Here is a 22221-nt window from a genome sequence, read left to right as displayed (position 1 = left end):
CATGTACCATTTTTGTAATTAGTATACCAGTTCTGTTTTATTCCTGAGTCTGTGCTTTGTGCTCTGTTTTTGTCATTAAATAAACTCCCAATAAAATAAAATAAACACAACACAAAAACTACACATTTGCCTTCATTTAGTAGCTAGAGTGCTTAATCAATCAAGTATACTTGGTGAACGTTAGAAACGCACACTTTTGTAGTGGGGAGTTAGGCAATCGTCAGTACGAATTTGATCGGCCAATATATTCCTGGTATTACGGTACTTCGCCGAAAATATGCAATTACAGTATGAAACTATACCACAAAGGAGTAGAAAGGAGTCAAGCGAGTGTTGTGAGATTATCGTGTGTAGTTACATGTGAACAAAACTAACCGTATCGCTTTAGGAGGACATCGATGTATTTGTTATTTAAATGTATTACTCGCAATAGATATGACGGAAATGTTTTCAACTCTTTATGGGCAAAATGAAGCTCAGGGACCTCCTGGATCGTCTCTGGGATTTGGACCTGGAAAGCCACCACCCCCTGTGCCGCCAAACCAAGTCCCGATCTCGGCCCAGATGCCACCTCAGCTCGGGGATGAGGGGCCTGTTCTACGGAAGCCGGGAGCCATGAACGAACCTTTTTATTTACTGCGAGAACTACCAGGTAAAGTTAACATTTCAGTGTGGGCACTATGTAATATGTTTATTCGTACCCGAGTGGAGGATTTGAAGTAATTTTTGCTAACCCCTTAGGTTATTTTCTAATAACCATCGAGAGCGTCCTGACTTGTTGCATCACCGCCTGGTATGGCACTACAGAGGGTAGTGCGTACGGTCCAGTACATCACTGGGGCCAAGCGTCCTGCCACCCAGGACCTCTATACCAGAATGTGTCAGAGGAAGGCCCTAAAAATGGTCAAAGACTCCAGCCACCTTAGTCATAGACTGTTCTCTCTGCTACCGCACGGCAAGCGGTACCGGAGCGCCAAGTCTAGGTCCAAAAGGCTTCCTAACAGCTTCTATCCCCAAGCCATAAGACTCCTGAACAGCTAATCATGGCTACTCGGACTATTTGCATTCCCACCCCCTCTTTTACGCTGCTGCTACTCTGTTTATTATCTGTGAATAGTCACTTTAACTCTACCCACATGTACATATTACCTCAATTACCTCGACTAACCGGTACCCCCGCACATTAACTCTGTACCCTGTATATAGCCTCCCTACTGTTATTTAATTTTACTGCTGCTCTTTAATTATTTGCCTTTTTTTTTTTTACTTAACACATTTTTTACTTTTTTCTTAAAACTGCATTGTTGGTTAAGGGCTTGTAAGTAAGCATTTCACTGTAAGGTCTACACCTGTTGTATTCGGCGCATGTGGCAAATACAATTTGATTTGAACTAATGTAAGCCGTTGTGAGCTAGCTGGGTATTGGCTAGTTAGCCCAGCGGCTAGTAGAACGTTAATAATCAGGTTTTTCTGTGACCTATTGTGTGTAATATTGATATATCAATTTCGAAGTGCACTTCTTACATTAGCCATCACAAGTTACTCTCTCTGGAGTCTGGACCCTAGTAGTATGTGACATTGACGTCTGTATGGACTAACTCCGGATCTTGTTACTGTATTGACAGTGTATTTCTTTTATTTGCCCCACAGTGGGCAATGAGCTGACTGGCAACACCAACCTCATTACCCATTACAACCTGGAGCACGCTTACAACAAGTTCTGTGGCAAGAAGGTCAAGGAGAAGCTCAGCAACTTTCTGCCAGAGTTACCAGGTGAATTACCATGCAACACCTTTACTATGTCTGTCTGTGTGTGTCCCTGTCCCTCCATAAGTGATTTATGTCGTCACATCCCGCTGAGTATCCCCACCTCACTTGCCTCTTCCCCATCTCTCCTTTTTCTCTGAGTAATAAATGGTATGTTTTTCCCCTGTCTCTCCTGTGTCTGTAGGTATGATAGACTGGCCTGGTACCCAGGATGGCAGTTCATTGCGCTCTCTGATAGAGAAGCCTCCAGTGTGTGGCAACTCCTTCAGCCCTCTGACTGGAGCCAGCCTCACCGGCTTCAGACTGCACACCGGACCGGTAATGACATACACACACACACACACACACACACACCTTCCTTTGACCACAATACTCACACATTTTTAGGGTACTTTATTCATCAACATTAGGCCTCCGTATCATTTCTGTACTGTTAACGAAGATGTGAAGATGTTATATACTCTCTGTGTGTTTTTGTTCCAGCTACCGGAGCAGTACCGACTGATGCACATCCAGCCTCCAAAGAAGAAGAGCAAACACAAGCACAAACACAACCGACCACAGGATCCCATACCGCAAGGTAACACACACACATACACACACACACACACACACACACACACACACACACACACACACACACACACACACACACACACACACACACACACCACCATCTCACAGCCTTTGAAACCCTTCTGTCTTCACAGAGACCCCCTCAGACTCTGACCCCAAGAAGAAGAAGAAAAAAAGGGATGAGGACCCCGACCGCAAGAAGAAAAAGAAGGACAAGAAAAAGAAGAAGGTAAGTCTACTGTCCTGATCCTTTCTCCATCTCTTGCACTGAAATTGGTATATAGGAGGCCTATAAGCCTGCAACCTTGTCCCCTGGCTAATTTCTCATATGCTCGACGACTCAAATGTGGGAGTGAACTATGGCTGTCCCCGACAAAAATAATAATCTTGGTCTGTTCTATCAACCAATTTAAAAAAATGTATTTTTCCATATATTGACACATCCCATGTGTTTTAATCAAATCAACTATATGTGTGACTAGCACCCGTTGTCTCTCTCTCCTCCCCGCTGCAGCGACCACCACAGAACATCAACAGCGTGTATTGCGCTGTCCGTGTTGCTGAAGCTGCAACATAATTAGTCATTTCTGACTGAAAAGTTAGGTTACCGAAATCCCTAATTTGTTTAGGAAAAACATTCCCTATTCCCTCAACCCTTGCTCTCTTTACGTGACATACAGTGGGGAAAAAAAGTATTTAGTCAGCAACCAATTGTGCAAGTTCTCCCACTTAAAAAGATGAGAGAGGCCTGTAATTTTCATCATAGGTACACGTCAACTATGACAGACAAATTGAGACAAATGTTTCCAGAAAATCACATTGTAGGATTTTTTATGAATTTATTTGCAAATTATGGTGGAAAATAAGTATTTGGTCACCTACAAACAAGCAAGATTTCTGGCTCTTACAGACCTGTAACTTCTTCTTTAAGAGGCTCCTCTGTCCTCCACTCGTTACCTGTATTAATGGCACCTGTTTGAACTTGTTATCAGTATAAAAGACACCTGTCCACAACCTCAAACAGTCACACTCCAAACTCCACTATGGCCAAGACCAAAGAGCTGTCAAAGGACACCAGAAACAAAATTGTAGACCTGCACCAGGCTGGGAAGACTGAATCTGCAATAGGTAAGCAGCTTGGTTTGAAGAAATCAACTGTGGGAGAAATTATTAGGAAATGGAAGACATACAAGACCACTGATAATCTCCCTCGATCTGGGGCTCCACACAAGATCTCACCCCGTGGGATCAAAATGATCACAAGAACGGTGAGCAAAAATCCCAGAACCACACGGGGGGACCTAGTGAATGACCTGCAGAGAGCTGGGACCAAAGTAACAAAGCCTACCATCAGTAACACACTACGCCGCCAGGGACTCAAATCCTGCAGTGCCAGACGTGTCCCCCTGCTTAAGCCAGTACATGTCCAGGCCCGTCTGAAGTTTGCTAGAGTGCATTTGGATGATCCAGAAGAGGATTGGGAGAATGTCATATGGTCAGATGAAACCAAAATAGAACTTTTTGGTAAAAACTCAACTCGTCGTGTTTGGAGGACAAAGAATGCTGAGTTGCATCCAAAGAACACCATACCTACTGTGAAGCATGGGGGTGGAAACATCATGCTTTGGGGCTGTTTTTCTGCAAAGGGACCAGGACGACTGATCCGTGTAAAGGAAAGAATGAATGGGGCCATGTATCGTGAGATTTTTAGTGAAAACCTCCTTCTATCAGCAAGGGCATTGAAGATGAAACGTGGCTGGGTCTTTCAGCATGACAATGATCCCAAACACACCGCCCGGGCAACGAAGGAGTGGCTTAGTAAGAAGCATTTCAAGGTCCTGGAGTGGCCTAGCCAGTCTCCAGATCTCTACCCCATAGAAAATCTTTGGAGGGAGTTGAAAGTCTGTGTTGCCCAGCGACAGCCCCAAAACATCACTGCTCTAGAGGAGATCTGCATGGAGGAATGGGCCAAAATACCAGCAACAGTGTGTGGAAACCTTGTGAAGACTTACAGAAAACTTTGACCTGTGTCATTGCCAACAAAGGGTATATAACAAAGTATTGAGAAACTTTTGTTATTGACCAAATACTTATTTTCCACCATAATTTGCAAATAAATTCATTAAATATCCTACAATGTGATTTTCTGGATTTTTTTTTCTCATTTTGTCTGTCATAGTTGACGTGTACCTATGATGAAAATGACAGGCCTCTCTCATCTTTTTAAGTGGGAGAACATGCACAATTGGTGGCTGACTAAATACTTTTTTTCCCCACTGTATGTATGCTTCGCATGCACATGACCAATAGGGCCTGACCTATATCATAATCACATCAATAAATTGGTTATAACAAACTCTGAACACCGTAACACATGTGACAGCAAAATGGATGCAGAGGACATGACAAATAAACTCGAAATAGGGGAATGTTTACTGGTTGCGTAGGAGGTAAAGGGGAAGTCAGATGTGTGGTATAAATTTGACTAGTTGTGGAAAATCAGAGATCAAGAAAAATAAGGTATGGAGCAAGCACTGTGTGCATATTAGGCCTATGTGTGCCAAACAGGTGCTGTTAGATTACAATATAATTTTTCTGACGGTTTGGAACAATGTAAACAACACAAAATAAATTATATGCGTACCAGAGTCTGTTTTAATGTTTTTTCTTTTTTTTTATGTAAAGCCTTTAATACAGCAAAGACTAAAAACAGTCATTCATGAATGCAATTTCTGAAATGGAACTGTTTAGGCCCATTTATTGTTTACGCTAATTATTCAATGGTCGCTTTGTTATTTTATTTAAAACTAAAATGCTTGATTGCATTTCACGCCATGAATGACTCGTATGCCGTGTGATGACATGAATGAATAAATTATTGATTGATACAGTAGCCTATATATATATTGAAATATAGGCCTAAGTAAGTTACGGTATTAAGACTAAACAGGATGTGCACTTAGGCCTAGAGCTCGATGATGGTTATACAAGGCTGCTATACTAAGCCTACTAATGATAATGACATTACTTATTATTATTATTATAATGATGATCATAATAGTAATAACAATAAGAAGGAGATCAATAAAAAAGAAGGGTTGTTGTTATTATTATTATTATAATAAATAAATTTGGACAATTTGGAACAGTTTAAACGATACTAAATACATTATATATAATACCAGAGATGCTGGTCTAACGAAAAAAAGTGTAAAGCCTTTATTACAGCATAACAATGATTAACAACAGACGGTGCTCACGGAACCAGTAGGCTATTAAACAAACACTCAAACAGGCAACAGAAGCAGGATCTGTCTTATTTCTGTAGCTATACAGTACCAGTCAAAAGTTTGGACCCACCTACTCATTCAAGGGTTTTTCTTAATTTTTTACTATTTTCTACATTGTAGAATAATAGTGAAGACATCAAAACTATGAAATAACACATATGGAATTATGTAGTAACCAAAAAAGTGTTAAACAAATGAAATTTGCCACCCTTTGCCTTGATGACAGCTTTGCCCACTCTTGGCATTCTCTCAACCAGCTTCACCAGGAATGCTTTTTCAACAGTCTTGAAGGAGTTCCCACATATGCTGAGCACTTGTTGGCTGCTTTTCCTTCACTCTGCGGTCCGACTCATCCCAAACCATCTCAATTGGGTTGAGGTCGGGTGTTTGTGGAGGCCAGGTCATCTGATGCAGCACTCCATCACTCTCCTTCTTGGTCAAATAGCCCTTACACAGCCTGGAGGTGTGTTGGGTCATTGTCTTGTTGAAAAATAAATGATAGTCCAACTAAGCGCAAACCAGATGGGATGGCGTATCGCTGCAGAATGCTGTGGTAGCCATGCTGGTTAAGTGTGCCTAGAATTCTAAATAAATCACAGACAGTGTCACCAGCAAAGCATCCCCACACCATCACACCACCTCCTCCATGCTTCACGGTGGGAACCACACATGCGGAGATCATCCATTCACCTACTCTGCGTCTCACAAAGACACAGCAGTTGGAACCAAAAATCTCAAATTTGGACTCAGCAGACCAAAGGACAGATTTCCACCGGTCTAATGTCCATTGCTTGTGTTTCTTGGCCCAAGCAAGTCTCTTCTTCTTATTGGTGTCCTTTAGTAGTGGTTTCTTTGTTTTGGTTACTGTTTCATGTGTTTATTAGTTAATAAACATGTTCGCCGTTCACGCTGCACCTTGGTCCGTCCCGTTCCTTAACGTATGTGACAGGTGGCTACTTTGAAGAATCTCAAATATAAAATATATTTTCATGTGTTTAACACTTCTTTGGTTACTACATGATTCCATATGTGTTATTTCATAGTTTTGATTTCTTCACTATTATTCTACAATGTAGAAAATAGTAAAAATAAAGAAAAACCCTGGAATGAGTAGGGGTTTCCAAACTTTTGACTGTTACTGTATATGGATGATTTATAAAGCCAGGCATATTTAACAGTTAGGCTATTGATTATAGACCTAATTAAATTGGGGTTTTCTCTCCTCACTTTTCTTAGACAATAAGGAAAGGGCTGTTTTCTCATCTCCTCATTCTACTGCTGCCTCCGCCGCATTGTTCTCAACACCAATATGCTGGTTAACTTTGCTATTATGCACATAGCAACATGGTTTAGAAAAGGCGCCAATTCAACAGCGCACTGATGTGTTTCAGTACCGTGGACAGCAACCGCTATCCAACAAGGTGGAAAGCGCATCTGTTATAAAATAATATCATTTTTGTTAGTGTTGTACCATTGTTCCTACGTAATATAGCCATATACAATTTCAGTAGCACGTCTTAGACTGATGGACTGTACCATCCCCACGGCCTCCACAATGGATCAGTCCACTCAGACAGGAGCCAATCAGACAGGTGTCTTGTACACCATGATTTTTATTTTATTTTATTGCTACTGCTCGACTAAAGAAATCTCGGGCGACCATCAGCCTATCGAGCAAACAATCGACCAGTCGACTAAATAAAATAATTTATCATTATTTGATCTTAGCGAATCACATGGCTGCAAGCTGTGGCTCTAAATCAGGAAACATGCGGTGTGCTAGCAAAATCATTCCCCCAAGTTTTGAGAGACTAAACGGTAGCTGTCTGCCTTTGAGCTAGCTAACTTATCGTATTGCTGGCTATATATCAAAATCTGTGTAGTCAACGTGTGTTTCGCTTGTGGGGAAAACTTACTGTCCCAATACAAACAACATAATGGGCTGAAATCTGCTGAAAAATCGCTGAAATCTCCATGTTGCGTCAAACAAGCGCATACGGGGGAACATAAACAGTGGTACACAAAACGGGGATACGAGTTCAGAGGGAGGTGATTGATTAGAGATGAAGCCAATGGCTATGGATCGGGACTTTTTCTATAGTGTTTCTGTCTGTCCTTACAGAACCGCCACAGTCCGGACCACCCTGGCCTGGCTGGCTCGCAGCCCAACAGCCTACGATAGACCAGACCGAGACAACAAGTGTGTGTGTGTTTGAGAGAGAAGCTGTGTGTGAGTGTGTTTAGAAGAATTAGGAAATGTTTAGGAGAGTATGTATGCAGATACGACAGATTATGCTTGTGTGAGAGGGAGGGAAAAACATGAGTCTATGTATGTCATGTGAGTGAGAAACGTCAAAAGAGTGTGTTTGTGGTAGATTTTTAATATTGTTCGAGGCCACTGATGTTCTCAATGAGTGTATATTATGTGTCCCCTTTTTCATTTGGTTCTGATATTTTCGGACTACATTATATTCCAATAAACTTTGGTTATTGTCCATGCTGCGTTGATCCTCTTTCTGTCTGTGGCATGGTTTTCTCCCTGACGCCTCGAGGGTTGCCTTTAGTGACATGCTGTTTCAGTCTTGGGCACAAGACTCTTCTCCAGGTAAAGGGGGACTAGCAAAGTCCTAGTCAGGAATATGCACTGGCATGTTTACAATCTGAAAACATCCATTCAACATTTTAATTTCTAGTATGAATATAAAGAATATACTGCTAACTTGAATGAATGGCAGGGATATCAAAACACAGTCACAGGACAGTTTCTTACATTTTGTTTATTTATTTGATCAGACTTAAAGCTTGTTTTAGTCCCCAAATGAGACATGGCAGAAAGAAAAGATGCATATCACTTCTGACACACCAAAGCTATAAACAGGAGCCTGATAGGGAGGGGATTAGATACAATACATTTCATTATGACATAGCTACATGTCCCTGAGGAAAAGTGCTGTACACTTTGAAAAATAGAAAATAACCTATATTTCATATGGTTTAGCAGCCCATAGAAATAGAATGACTAGAACGGGCTCCCACATTCTCAACATGGATTTGGTTTCCCAGGGGACGTTTGGTACTGTCTGTCGCTGTGGATTTACATTAAATTCTATGGCACTGAGTTCATACAAAAATAACACTGTATTTCAATCCCCCCTTCCCCACTATATAGTAATGATTCACATCATTAACAGTTGCATAATAGAAATGCATCAGACTATTTATATTGAGAACATTGGGTGTCTTCTCAGCCAATAGTGTTGTGTTACACATCTCTTTGGTGACATCATATGTACCGTGGAGCATTACACCAGAAGCATTTGCATAAGAGAAAAAAACCTCAGCTATATTTACAAAAACTGTCACTGTAGGTCAGAGCTTTGTGTATATGTAGGGCCCAGAGATTTCCCCGGTCAGGACATGTTGACAGGAAAAACTCCTGGCCCTACAATATACATGAGCTCTGTAACAGGGTAGAGAACACAGCAAAAGCAGAAAAGACATCAGAATTACAGTTATATTCATGGCACCACAATGAATACATCTGCTAACAATAACACACAATTCCCCTTTTTAACACATATGCAGCTAAAAGGTACAAAAATACACTTAAATACATATTTATTTACACACACAAGTTCATTCCTGTGCACAAAGCTGTAAAGTACTTCACACAGTAGACACTACCATTCTACGTGTCTACTTTTAAAACCTTCAAATCAGTCTTGGCTTTGGGGGTCAAGTCAAGTGTCCCACAAGTTCATGTTCTCCTATTTAAAAACATCTGAAATGTGTGTTCAGTGGAGAATGACCAATTGACTACACTTCTTAAATCTTTAAACAATCTATGCATAGAATATCTATGTATTTCATGGTTAATGGATGATAAACTGACCAATGAAAAGTCAAATCTACACACTACATACACAAAGACGGGTCTTGATTGTAGAGAGACGGTTGGGGAAAAGACGAGGTAGTTAGTTTCTCTACAGTCGGTCTGTATGTATGTATGTTTGTTGATGCAATAAGAGAAATGTTCTGAGAAAAATATGATGGCAATATATATTTGGTATAGCAAATTGTAGCATTCTTCATGGCTGGATGAAGTGTGCATGGCTCTGGTTTTCCCAAGCTTCATAGTAAAACGTGTCACTACCTTCATACGTGCTCTAGGCGTGTCAGGGCCATACAGATAATACATTTGTTTGGACTAAATATATTTATCTTTATATAGATGTGTTATTCAGACTTTCTTAGACGTCATTTTGATTCCTTTTTCTGTATATGACACCCAGTGTATTTGATTTACATCAACAGACACTATCATGAATGGCTTTTTTTGGTTTCAGCAGAAGCTGCAGAATTCATATTATCTGAATATCATTCTTTGGTGTTGTGTGTGTTTTTTGTCAGCATGGATTGAGTAATACTAAAGGATTTTCAAGTACCTTAGAAGTTTTGGCCTAGCAACACAGACATGAGTGTGTGAGTATCTGCTTGTGACTGGTGAAAAGTAACGTGGCTTTTTAACAAGTCATTTGGATCTTCTGAACTGAACCCAAATAAAATAAAATAAAGAGCATAAAATAAAATAAAAAACGTCTCCTTATCAAGACAAAAATTATATGGTTTAGTCAACAGAAAAGGTCAACAAAAACAGCAACAGCAATAATCCTAACAATGCAACAAAAAAAAACATGATATTGTTGTTGCTGATTTTGTGGATACCATGGACATTGACACAAATAATCCTACAGTTCCCACAATCCTTAGCATTGCTCCAGAACCACTTCCTATGATTACTGGATGCTGTGACCGTTGCTATGGTGTTTGAGGCCGTTGTGCTCTGAGTGGTTGAGAGCCTCGCTCTCCTGGCCAATGGCATTATTTTCTCGAGCTTCCTTCTCCTGGATCAGGTGTCTGCGATGGTAGAACAGGTATCCAGGCAACAGGAAGCCACCCAATGAGAAGAGGATCATGCCCAGGTTGATCTGATGGGTGAAGGAGATATGTAAAAAGTATTGTATGGGTAACTGCATGGTAAAACTCTGAGCGTGTGTGTGTGTCTCACCCAGTAGGGGTCTCCGTGCAGGGATCCCACCATGACGATGAAGAGGGGCTGCTGCAGCAGGGCGATCACAGCACTGATCATCGACTGCAGCCCAGTCAGAGTACCAAAGTGGTTAGAGGGGTACCTGAGGGAGCAAAATTATTTCTCAAGTACATTTCTGTATTTAAAGATGATGATGGTGATGATGGAGTTGTATGATGAAGATGAGGAAGTTGAGAACTTACACAGCAGCATACAGGCCTCCACAGCAGGAGTGGATGAAACCTCTGACCATGGTGTGGAGGATGAAGGTCAGGATCTACAGCGGGTGAAAGAATGTTGACATTTGGGTATTTTTGTTTGTCTGATAATACAGTATGTCAGAATGAACGAGGGATCATTTGTGTGTGTGTGTGTGTACCTGAAGTTGCAGGTTGTCTATCAGACAGCACACTCCGAACATCAGCAGTAGCAGGTTGGTGAAGATGAAGGCTCTCATGGCATTGGTGATTTTCTGGATCTTTTTGTCTCTCGTCGGCCCGTCTGCTGGTCTTTGTGGGATTGGACAGGGACAATGAGATAAGACATCAACCTCACCTCTTACATCCATTTAGCCTATTTCCTCTTTTCCCATTCTATCCATTCTATTTTTCCACAAAGTTCCCATTATGCCTTCTTTCCCCCTGCCCTCCCTCCCCTCTTTCCCTCTCTCTCAGGGTGCGAATTACAGGGGAGCCAGGGGGGTTCAGCTCCCCTGAATGCAACAAAAGTCAAACTTTGGGGGGTCTCTAAATAATTATAATTTTACCATTCTCCTATTTGTTTAAAATGCAGTGGTAAATATGTTTTACAGTGGTAAATATTAAAATAAAAGCTTCCAAATGAAACTAACACCCCCACCTCTCTGTCATGGTTTAAACCATTTACTTCTACAGGGCTGCACTTGTCATCCAAGGCAGGCGGAGTGCTGTTCGGATGGTAGAATTCTATAGCTGGCTAGACCGTAGCGCTGTCCACTACTGAATTTTGGCCTCAGCTGAGCTCCTTTACGCATAGATTTTCCTTTGTACTTACTAATTTTCGCCATTTGTTTGCCATGCGTCCTTGCTAAAAAAAAAGGCCTTTATTCCAACGCATTAGATTTATCAGTTGATTTACCATTGTTTGCTTTTGTCAGTCAGCTGTTTAGAGCGCTCATTGCTTTGTTTTTCAGGTGTGCGCGGGTACTGGTGTTCTCCCTGGCCACAAGAAGTAGACCATTTCATTTGCTTTATTATTTTCTATCAATATTTGCATTATATTGAATGTGTAGGCTACCTGTTCACAGAGGAATGTACTTGATGTTTATCCTTTTATTTGTGTATTTCTCATGCTCTTGTTGTTGATTGTTGTGTCACTAATTCCCTATTAAGTCTCTGTTCCTACTTTGTACGTTTTGTATTTAAAAATCACACTGCTCTCTGTGCCGAGTTGTGGTAGCTATCCGTGATCCTGAATCACTATTTTCTTGTGCGGGCAAGCACTAAAATAAACATCTCCAATATTTTACTGTTTACAATGCCTATCAATTCATTGGCTCTGTTTCTAAATAGTGATTGTGTGATGACAAGACAAAACAGCTAACCTTGTAATATCTTAAGCAGCTTTATCTGAAGTCTGCGAGTGTTCATCGGCTGAGAGGGTGGGCTACGACATACACATTGTAGCCTAGTCTAGTAAATTGACCGTGTGTGTTAGGGTGACCATCCCTTTTTCCCGGGACAGTTTCAGACCCATTTCAGGTGTACCAACTTTTCAGTCTACAAAAAAGGTCAATTTGGCAGCAAGATAAATCAATTAATGTAGGCCTAATCATTAGGCACACTTTTTGGTGTTTTGTAACAGATGTACATTTCAGTTCATCAAACTGTGCGAGTGCACATGCAGTGCACTGTTTGGATGCGAGAATTATTTTGGAGTGGACGAACATGCACAGGTAGCCTTCTTTTTGAAGTGATTTGTTTGACAATCAGATGAAAACATCATGACTGGTTGTGTTCATGCCACATAAAAAGGTAATTCATTTTTGTGGTTAAATGACGTCTTGACTATTAGGCCCATTAATATGTTACATGCACGCGTCCAATAGAGACCCCCCCCGAATGTCACGGTGTCATTCGCGCGCTGCTTTTGCTTTCTCTCTCTCACACACACACCTCTTCTCTGTCTCTGCCACACACTCCTTCATCCTCCAGTCCATGATGTAGCCAATCACAGGACAGGTGACCAGGCAGAGCAGTTGCAGGATGCCAAAGATGGACGAGTAGAAACTCACTGGAGAGGAGAGAACACACATTTAGACATGCATACATACACATGACAAGGACACGTCACTTTCACCAGGAGATATTTCCCACCTTTCTCCTTTGCCTCGACGATCAACTCCTCAGAAGCTGAGGAAAGAAAGGAGGACAACTTGATTAGAACACATTTACATGGAGGGAATAGGGCCCAGTCATAATAATATAATAATATAATATGCCATTTAGCAGACGCTTTTATCCAAAGCGACTTACAGTCATGCATGCATACATATATATATTTTTTTGTGTATGGGTGGTCCCGGGGATCAAACCCACTACCTTGGCGTTACAAGCGCCGTGCTCTACCAGCTGAGCTACAGAGGACCACAGTCATGACAGTGTGTTGGTTTGTCAGTTGACTATCAGTTGGTCTGGTTTTCAGTTGACTGTCAGTTGGTCTGGTTTGTCAGTTGACTATCAGTTGGTCTGGTTTTCAGTTGACTGTCAGTTGGTTTGTTTGTCAGTTGGTCTGGTTTGTCAGTTGACTGTCAGTTGGTCTGTTTTGTCAGTTGACTCTCAGTTGGTCTGGTTTGTCAGTTGACTGTCAGTTTGTTTGGTTTGTCAGTTGACTGTCAGTTTGTTTGGTTTGTCAGTTGACTGTCAGTTGGTCTGTTTTGTCAGTTGACTCTCAGTTGGTCTGGTTTGTCAGTTGACTGTAAGTTTGTTTGGTTTGTCAGTTGACTGTCAGTTTGTTTGGTTTGTCAGTTGACCGTCGGTTGGTCTGGTTTGTCAGTTACTCACCGTGAGGGTCGCCGTGGGTGACGAGAAACTCCAGCATCTTGTTCATGGCGCCCATAAAGAAAATGATCCTGAGCTGGGTCATCCCCATGGTAACCAGACTCCATAGGAAGATGGGCGAGAACACCGACCTACGGAATGGAATGACATCTGAGAGAACGAGAGAGAAGGCAGACAGTTAATATGGGTCTATGGGATGTGTTTGTGAGCAAGAGCTGCTAGAGCTGCTGTTGTCTTTTCATGTGTGTGTTCTGTACTCACTCTGTGTGTCAGCTGGGAGTTTCTCAGTGGAGTGTTTCAGGTCTCCGTTCAGGCTTCCATTCTTCTGACTCAACCTCTCTCCCACACCCTTATGGTCCCCAGACACATAAGTCAGCGCTAACTTCTTACTGTTAAAGAGGAAAAGAACGGAAGGAGAAATAGTTGTTTATTAACTCTTGTTGCATTTCAGTATGGTAACTGTTGTATTTCTACTTAACTGTCACTCTAAGTACTACAGTAACCTGATCAAGTTTTCACCTATCTGTATTGTTCTAGCATTGTGGAAGTATTATGATAATATTGTAATAGCCATTCTTTTGTGATCTGATGTTGTTTTAGTGTTGTACTGACCTGTAGTCGACCTCGTCAGGTGTGGGGAAGGCCTCCACTGGCCAGTTGAGGAAACAGTTGAGGAAGACTAAGCCTGCTAGACCCGACCACACCCACATGATCACCCGGAACGACACATCCGCATCATAGATCAGCTTAGAGAGGGACGAAGAGAAAATGGGGTGTTATTAGTATAGAATAGTATAAATATTTGAGGCTTACTGTGGACATTTCCTTGACTTCTTCACATAACATCTGAAGGACGAACGTGCATTCTATTTGTATAGAAGTGATACGGGGCAACGGTAACAAATATGCATCCATTTCTGACAAATGTAAAATGTGCATCCATCATGGTTACCTTGACTCCAGGGAAGGTGACAGCTGAGGAAGCGTAGGAGCCAATCATCAGAGACATGATTGTGGAGCTCAGACTGCCAAACATGTTGGGTAGCTGGAGGGAGAGGGGTGGGGCACAGGGGATGAGGAAGAAAGAGAGAGATATAAATGTATGAACAGTCTCAAACATTGACAATTTGACCACAATCAACACACATTGATACAATATGAGAGCACAGACACTGTCCTACGAAAGTCTTGTTTGACTGTGTATTAGGAGTGCAGTAATGCAATTTCACCAGCAGAGGGGACAAAGGTATTGAGTAAAACAGAAGCCCAGCACAAGCCTACAGTATCTAGAGTATCACTTTGGCAGAGGAAGTAAGTATCACACTAAAACGATTTCCTAGCATTTAATAAAGTTAATAATAGACATAGACGCAGAAGGATTGAAGCATAATTACATCATTTTTTTTTGGGACCCAATGACATTCAATAAGAGTACTGTTCACAAGCTAGGCCATTTTCAGCACAGACGTTCTCTATTAGCAACCATACATCAACGTTGCGTAAGCAATTAACATCAGTGCTCTGACATGCAGTGTCAATGTCCCTTGATTTAAAAAAGTGATGATAATTTCTTCATGTTCAGGATCACTATGAAAGTCATTATTACTTGTAAGTACAGACTACAGAGCCACCTTGCAGCCCTGATGAGTGCTCCCAAAGGGGAACTTAATGTTAGTTTCAACAAGTCAAGATGCCTATTGAAGTTATTTGCCTAACTGAATCTCTGGGAGTTTAGGGAAATATGTTGACACAATACTTTCTTTCGAAGAGCAGCAGTACTCGTGCCGACTGAAAGTCAAACATGACGCCGTGAGCGAGGGGAAGTTGTGAACTTTTTGTCACCCCCTGACAGCGTGGACTGGCACCAGTTTGGTGTGTAGCTGGAGCCTAGAGGTCTCCCTGGGGCCATGTCAGAGGAGTCAGGTCTGGCACAACAACAGGCCGGCGAGCACACGGTAAAACTGTTCCTGGCCGTGGTCCGACATGACACTGGACTAGTAAAAGACATCTGAAACACCCGTCCTCATTGATGGGTTCCTAGAAGGCAAATATTTCACATCCTGGCGCAGACAACATGTAACGGTACAGACATACCAGGATGATCTCTGACGGATTTTGGGAATGTGAGTGACAGGGGCCATGTGCTAAAAACACACAGAGAAAAGTTAGAATCTCTTACAAATGTCAAAGTAAAGTTATTCTAGCCATGTTTTATGCCAGTCTTGACGTATGCCTGTTGGTCTTGACGTATGCCTGTTGGACTGTTACCTAACTGTACATCACAGTGAGACAGAGCGTCTCGGTGCCTGTGTCTGTTTGTGTGTCTCTGTGTGTGTGTGTGTATCTCTGTGTGTGTGTGTGTGTGTGTGTGTGTGTGCAGGAGGAGATATTCCCACAGGAGCACATAAAGGTCACATTTAACACATGTCCTTCAAGCACATGACATCCCTGTTTGGACAGCCAGGGTCAGTGGAAACACATGAGTTTCGCAGAGAGGAATGACCTACACTACAAAAATATGTGGACACCTGCTCGTCGAACATCTCATTCCAAAATCATGGCCATTAATATGGAGTTTGTCCTCCCTTTGCTGCTATAACAGCCTCCACTCTTCTGACAGAGACCATACATCAGGTACATGTGAATTACTGGAAATTTGACATGGATTTGAAAATACATTCTAGGATAGATTTTAAAAAAAAAGTACATCTGTGAAAAGAGAATGTGTCTGAGAGAAACAGAGAGAAAGAGAAGGAGAAGACCGAGAGAGAGTGAGCGAGACAAAAAGTGTACTTGAGTTGATGTTAGGGTCCCCAAAGAAAGAGAATATACAGCTGAAGGCCTCCTCACTCTTTCCAAAGTTTACAGTAGGAAGTAGGGATGTGACAAATGGATCATTTCTCTTAACGTTTGAACAGCCATTTTTGTATCGGTTTTCCCTTAAAACGATAAGAAAAATCCATCATAATGCAGCTGCGCTGCTGCCAGCAAAGGTTTGGGTCTCACGGTGCGTCCCTTTCAGATGGTTAAGCATTGCACCTGTACTACCATTTACTAGGGTCCTATAAAATCTGCGTTGCGGAAAACACGTACGGAATCATTCAAACGGAATTCAACACTATTCAAAAATGTATTGAACTTAATAGGAAATCAACTTAATGTATTGAACTTATTAGAACATTTATTAATTTGCCCAAGTTAATCAGAAGACATTAACAAAATGCATCAGTGATTTGTATTTTCCTGCAACTTTCTGAAATGGCACAGGACTGTCCCCGTCTGTCACAAGAGATCCACATAGCACGTTGGGGACGATGAAACAACGGAAGCCCATTCATTTTCAATGAAGGAAGCGAAGTGGGCGGGGACCGTTGGGCGATGCGAGCATGGGAGAGACGTACATACCCCAACCAGAAGCCATGGATTACAGGCAACATCCGCACTGAGCTAAAGGGTAGAGCTGCCTCTTCCAAGGAGCGGGACTCTAACCCGGAAGCTTATAAGAAATCCCGCTATGCTCTCTGACGAAACATCAAACAGGCAAAGCGTCAATACAGGACTAAGATCGAATCGTACTACACCGGCTGCCCAGTAACACGAGCCTACCAGACGAGCTAAATACCTTCTATGCTCGCTTCGAGGCAAGTAACACTGACACATGCATGAGAGCATCAGCTGTTCCGGACGACTGCGTGATCACGCTCTCCATAGCCGATGTGAGTAACACCTTTAAACAGGTCAACATTCACAAGGCCGCAGGGCCAGACGGATTACCAGGACGTATACTCTGAGTATGCGCTGACCAACTGGCAAGTGTCATCACTGACATTTTCAACCTCTCCCTGTCTGAGTCTGTAATACCAATATGTTTCAAGCAGACCCCCACAGTCCCTGTGCCCAAGAACACTAAGGTAACCTGCCTAAATGACTACCGACCCGTAGCACTCACGTCTGTAGCCATGAAGTGCTTTGAAAGGCAGGTCATGGCTCATTTCAACACCATTATCCCAGAAACCCTAGACCCACTCCAATTTGCATACCGCCCCAACAGATCCACAGATTATGCAATCTCTATTGCGCTCCACACTGCCCTTTCACACCTGGACAAAAGGAACACCTATGTGAGAATGCTATTCATTGACTACAGCTCAGCGTTCAACACCATAGTGCCCTCAAAGCTCATCACTAAGCTAAGGACCCTGGGACTAAAATCTCCCTCTGCGACTGGCTCCTGGACTTCCTGACGGGCCACCCCCAGGTGGTAAGGGTAGGTAACAACACATCCGCCACGCTGATCCTCAACATGGGGGCCCCTCAGGGGTGCGTGCTCAGTCCCCTCCTGTACTCCCTGTTCACTCATGACTGCATGGCCAGGTACGACTCCAACACCATCATTAAGTTTGCCGATGACACAACAGTGGTAGGCCTGATCACCGACAACGACGAGACAGCCTATAGGGAGGAGGTCAGAGACCTGGCCGTGTGGTGCCAGGACAACAACCTCTCCCTCCATGTGATCAAGACAAAGAAGATGATTGTGGACTACAGGAAAAAGAAGAGGACCGAGCACGCCCCCATTCTCATCGACGGGGCTGTAGTGGAGCAGGTTGTCATAGACTGTTCTCTCTGCTACCGCACGGCAAGCGGTACCGGAGCTCCAAGTCTAGGTCCATGAGGCTTCTAAACAGCTTCTACCCCCAAGCCATAAGACTCCTGAACATCTAATCAAATGGCTACCCAGACTATTTACATTGCCCCCCCCCCCTTTTACGCTGCTGCTACTCTGTTTATTATCTATGCATAGTCACTTTAATAACTCTACCTACATGTACATATTACCTCAATTACCTTGACTCTGTACCGGTACCCCCTGTATATAGCCTCGCTATTGTTTAATTATTTGTTACTTTTATTTCGTATTATTATATATTGTATTTTTTGTGATTTTTTATGTGTTCTTTCTTAAAACTGCATTGTTAGTTAAGGGCTTGTAAGTAAGCATTTCACTGTATAGTCTACACCTGTTGTATTCGGCGCATGTGACAAATAACATTTGATTTGATGTTCACTGCCATGTCTTTTTTATTCTCAACTGCTCACTCAGTCCTTTTTTATGAGTGTGTGCAGGTGGTCATGACCGGACAGCAGGCTACTTGATGTTGGCTGTTGGTCATGTCAGAGACTGATGTCACCTGTCCTCTATGGTGTGTGTGTGTGGGGCAGAGGCAGACTGTTGTCTTCTATTGATTTAACCCTCCTGTAGCTCAGTTGGTAGAGCATGGTGCTTGCAACGCCAGGGTTGTGGGTTCGTTTCCCACGGGGGGCCAGTATGAAAAATGTATGCACTCACTAACTGTAAGTCGCTCTGGATAAGAGCGTCTGCTAAATGACTAAAATGTAAATGTAAAAATGTCTAGTCTACACTCTGTGTAGCCGTTAGCAATAATGCTAATGATAACCCTCTGCTGGTAGATATGGAAAGGGTTTCCCAAAAACCTTTTCAATTAAATGTTAACTACAAAGTAGCCTATGCCTACCTTGCAGAATGACATCATGATTATTCAGTCACCGTTTGTTAGCAAACTCTGCAATCACATGAACGCAACAGAAACACTGCTAACCAACCAAACAAAGGTCTCTGGCTGCAAAATTCAAAATGTCTTCGATTTTTTTCCAGACCTCAAAAGTGATCTCCTGATGTGGTTTAAGCATTGTTGTGGACTTAGAACATCCAATTTTGTTGTTTTTCTATTAAAACGTGTGAAAACGGAGAAAATGTACGGAATCAGACAAACATTTATGGATGTTACAGGGCCATACATCTACCTCAATTCCACCTTGCAAAGTTTGCATTTTTTTCTCATTTAACTTCTCAAAGTATTGCCATAAAGGACTTTGCTGCGGTCGCTTGCCTTTCTCTGCCATTTTTCCAACTGTTAACGACGATGACGTTTTGGTGAAGTGTCTACTCTAAAATAATTGATTCCTTGACTCCTTGCATGTCGACTCCCATTTCTGAGTGTCAAGATTCGAGAGTTCCTACTGGACAAATTCAGGTAGGTCCCTCCCTGTTTCGGTTGCTTCCGTTTAAGAAACGTTTTGCAACAGAATTGGCGTAATGAATAAGTCCCAGGCGAGCCAGCGCGAGGGTGAGAGAGAAGGAAGGAGGCAGAAAAAAACGTGGTGAGCATATGTCTTGGTAATCTGTCTTGCATGCCTCGGAAATTCACCAAAGTAGCCTAAAGTTCGCCTCTTTCCCCAGGCCTTTAAAGCCTATCGTCTAGTTAGGCTATAACACGGAAAATAATATGTTTTGTGATAACTGCATTGTGATTTTAATTTCGTAGGGGTGAAAGCAAAAAAACATTGTTTTTCGGTTTGGTGGTTTTCTTAACGTTAAGTATTCTAATTTCATTTAAACATTCACACCCCTAGCAGGAAGCACTAAACCACAGCTGATTAGTACTCTCTTCCTCTATCTCTCTCTCTGTCTTACACCCCCTTCTGTAGGCCCAGGAGGGTCTCCTGACCATATAACCTGACCAGGAAATACTCTGGGCCCAAGTTAAGAGGCTGTAAGTGAGATCCCGTTTTCAAACCCCTCTCTGTCTCATCTGCCCTCTCTCTTTCTCAGGTCCACATCTGTCGGTCTGACATCTGTCTGTCTCTCTCAAGACACAGGCGGAAGGGCTTCGGAGGAATGTGGCGGTTGCCATGGGAGATCTTAAAACGGAACAGCTGAGCAGCAATTACCTGCCGGCTCGGCCTCAGGAAAGCCTCATAGACCACTTAAATAAGGCCAGGAGGTTTTCCTGACCAGGAACAACTCTAGGCCCTAGTTATAGTGTAGTGTTTTCCTGGTAAGGTCCTGGCCCTACTCTTATACATACCATGAAATGCCAATTGTCCACCAGCCAATCCTAAACACAACCGTAACTCAATATAACCCATTTAACTAGGGATGTTAGCGGTTAACCGGTTAGCTGCCGAAAATACATTATCGGTCTAAATTGTATCATTTAGTGGAATTCAGTTGGCGCACGTGTATTTTCGTTAGTTGTCATGTATCTTATTTATCACACGCGCAGAGCATACAGAGCCTAGTTTGAGACAGTGCGAGAGCAGCTCCTCAAAAATCTGGTACTGGAGTGCAAGTGCTTTTGTAAGCCTAGTCATTGCACAACAAATAACAATTCTTAAACGTAATCACAAGTTAAAAACAGTTTTTTATGGCCACGACTAAAAATAGCTACTATTTGTATTTTTTCTATCTCAACTCGTAATTAAAGCGTGCCTCCCATTCGCCATTCCAGTGCATATGCTATAGTCAACGTTAGGCAGGCTATCAGCGCATCACCCACCACTATACAATGTGAGCTTGAGGCTGTATAATTGTTTGAAACCTGAACGTTTTACTTTACTTTAAATAATGAGGCATGTCTTACCTTGCTTCAGAGTAGCCTAGCCAAAATCCATCCATAGAAATGTGGAGGCAATTATTTTATAAAGACTTCCAGATGGCATTAACCAGCATTTCTCTCCTGTTCTATTGGTTTTCATGTCAACTTTCTTTAGTTGTCCAGAAGCCAAAGGCACAATCCTAGTCATATTAGCAACCCATCCTAGTTGTTGCTACTAGATTCCCCCTCTTTGTATGCCTCTAACTGAGATTTTCATCTCTGTCACATATGGAACAGCTTGCATTTTGGCAAAACAGAGACACATCATAGAGAGGGGTCAGAAAGGGACAAATGGAGAGGAGTGAATGTCAATGTCTATCAAGATTGGTGTATATGTGTGATAATGAAGAAACGCTCTGAGAAGAGAGGGAGAGAGGGGGGAAGGGAGAGAGAGAGAGAGAGCGAGAGTGCCCTTGTGTGTTTTGGGTAGAGGTGGATGGGCGGAGCAGAGGAGGGTGTGTGACGACTCAGGGCTTCTGATTGGTGGAGGCACAAGTGGGACAATTTCCATACGGAAAAAGGCAAAACAACACCTGACTAAGATACGGTAACACAGCGCTACAGTAGGGTAATAATAGCACACTGGTTGCCCAAGATAAACACAGACAAGGTGCCCTATATCATATGACGTGCACACACCACATCACACACACACACAAACAAATACCTTCCAGACACAACACAATCCTCTGTCCTCTATGTTGCTGACCACCACCATATTACTCAACAATCAATACTAGGTAATTGTCATTCATCTATGCCGCAAAAACACCTTATTGGCACATCATACAAACAGGCCAAAAATTATTATTTTTTCAGTGATATGGGTCAGGCCTGGGTTCAAATACTATAAAAATCTGTGTGGTCAACGTGTGTTGCGCTTGTGGGGAAAACGTACTGTCCCAATAAAAACAACATAATGGACTGAAATCTGCTGAAAAATGGCTGAAATCTCCATGTTGCATCAAACAAGCGCATACAGGTGGCAGGTAGCTTAGTGG

The 22221-nt window shown here is 42.4% G+C and overlaps 2 protein-coding genes across 2 annotated transcripts in view; one reads left to right on the top strand and one right to left on the bottom strand.

The window, feature by feature from the left end:
- The first annotated feature begins 285 nt into the window (after positions 1-285).
- LOC311105132 (mediator of RNA polymerase II transcription subunit 19-A-like) lies at positions 286-8128 on the top strand. The gene is made up of 6 exons (XM_084147156.1): positions 286-652; positions 1651-1773; positions 1952-2085; positions 2251-2347; positions 2478-2572; positions 7756-8128. Exons 1-6 carry the CDS (start codon positions 436-438, stop codon positions 7813-7815), a joined length of 726 nt encoding a protein of 241 aa, XP_084003282.1. The 5' UTR covers positions 286-435; the 3' UTR covers positions 7816-8128.
- A 263-nt stretch (positions 8129-8391) lies between these two features.
- Positions 8392-22221, bottom strand: part of LOC311105131 (large neutral amino acids transporter small subunit 3-like) — a 30425-nt gene continuing 16595 nt past the window's right edge. The window contains exons 6-15 of the mRNA XM_084147155.1: positions 14713-14805; positions 14373-14506; positions 14022-14149; positions 13764-13910; positions 13077-13112; positions 12876-12993; positions 11102-11231; positions 10926-10999; positions 10702-10825; positions 8392-10621 (exon numbers count right to left, since the gene is read on the bottom strand). Of these exons, the coding sequence (XP_084003281.1) occupies positions 10430-10621; positions 10702-10825; positions 10926-10999; positions 11102-11231; positions 12876-12993; positions 13077-13112; positions 13764-13910; positions 14022-14149; positions 14373-14506; positions 14713-14805 (1176 nt within the window). The 3' untranslated portion in view covers positions 8392-10429. The remainder of the gene's footprint in view (positions 10622-10701; positions 10826-10925; positions 11000-11101; positions 11232-12875; positions 12994-13076; positions 13113-13763; positions 13911-14021; positions 14150-14372; positions 14507-14712; positions 14806-22221) is intronic.

Source organism: Coregonus lavaretus, assembly GCF_964263955.1.
Source record: "Coregonus lavaretus genome assembly, chromosome: 29".
In the NCBI taxonomy this organism is placed as follows: Eukaryota; Metazoa; Chordata; class Actinopteri; order Salmoniformes; family Salmonidae; genus Coregonus; species Coregonus lavaretus.
The sequence above is the reverse complement of the archived record's forward strand: the minus strand, read 5'-3'. Positions and strand labels throughout refer to the sequence as shown.

Excerpts from the sequence above, each read along its gene's own strand:
- LOC311105132 (XM_084147156.1), top strand. The coding sequence starts at position 436 with ATGACGGAAATGTTTTCAACTCTTTATGGGCAAAATGAAGCTCAGGGA. Across the intron at positions 653-1,650 it reads TTTACTGCGAGAACTACCAG|TGGGCAATGAGCTGACTGGC; the intron begins GTAAAGTTAACA and ends TTTGCCCCACAG. Across the intron at positions 2,348-2,477 it reads ACAGGATCCCATACCGCAAG|AGACCCCCTCAGACTCTGAC; the intron begins GTAACACACACA and ends CTGTCTTCACAG.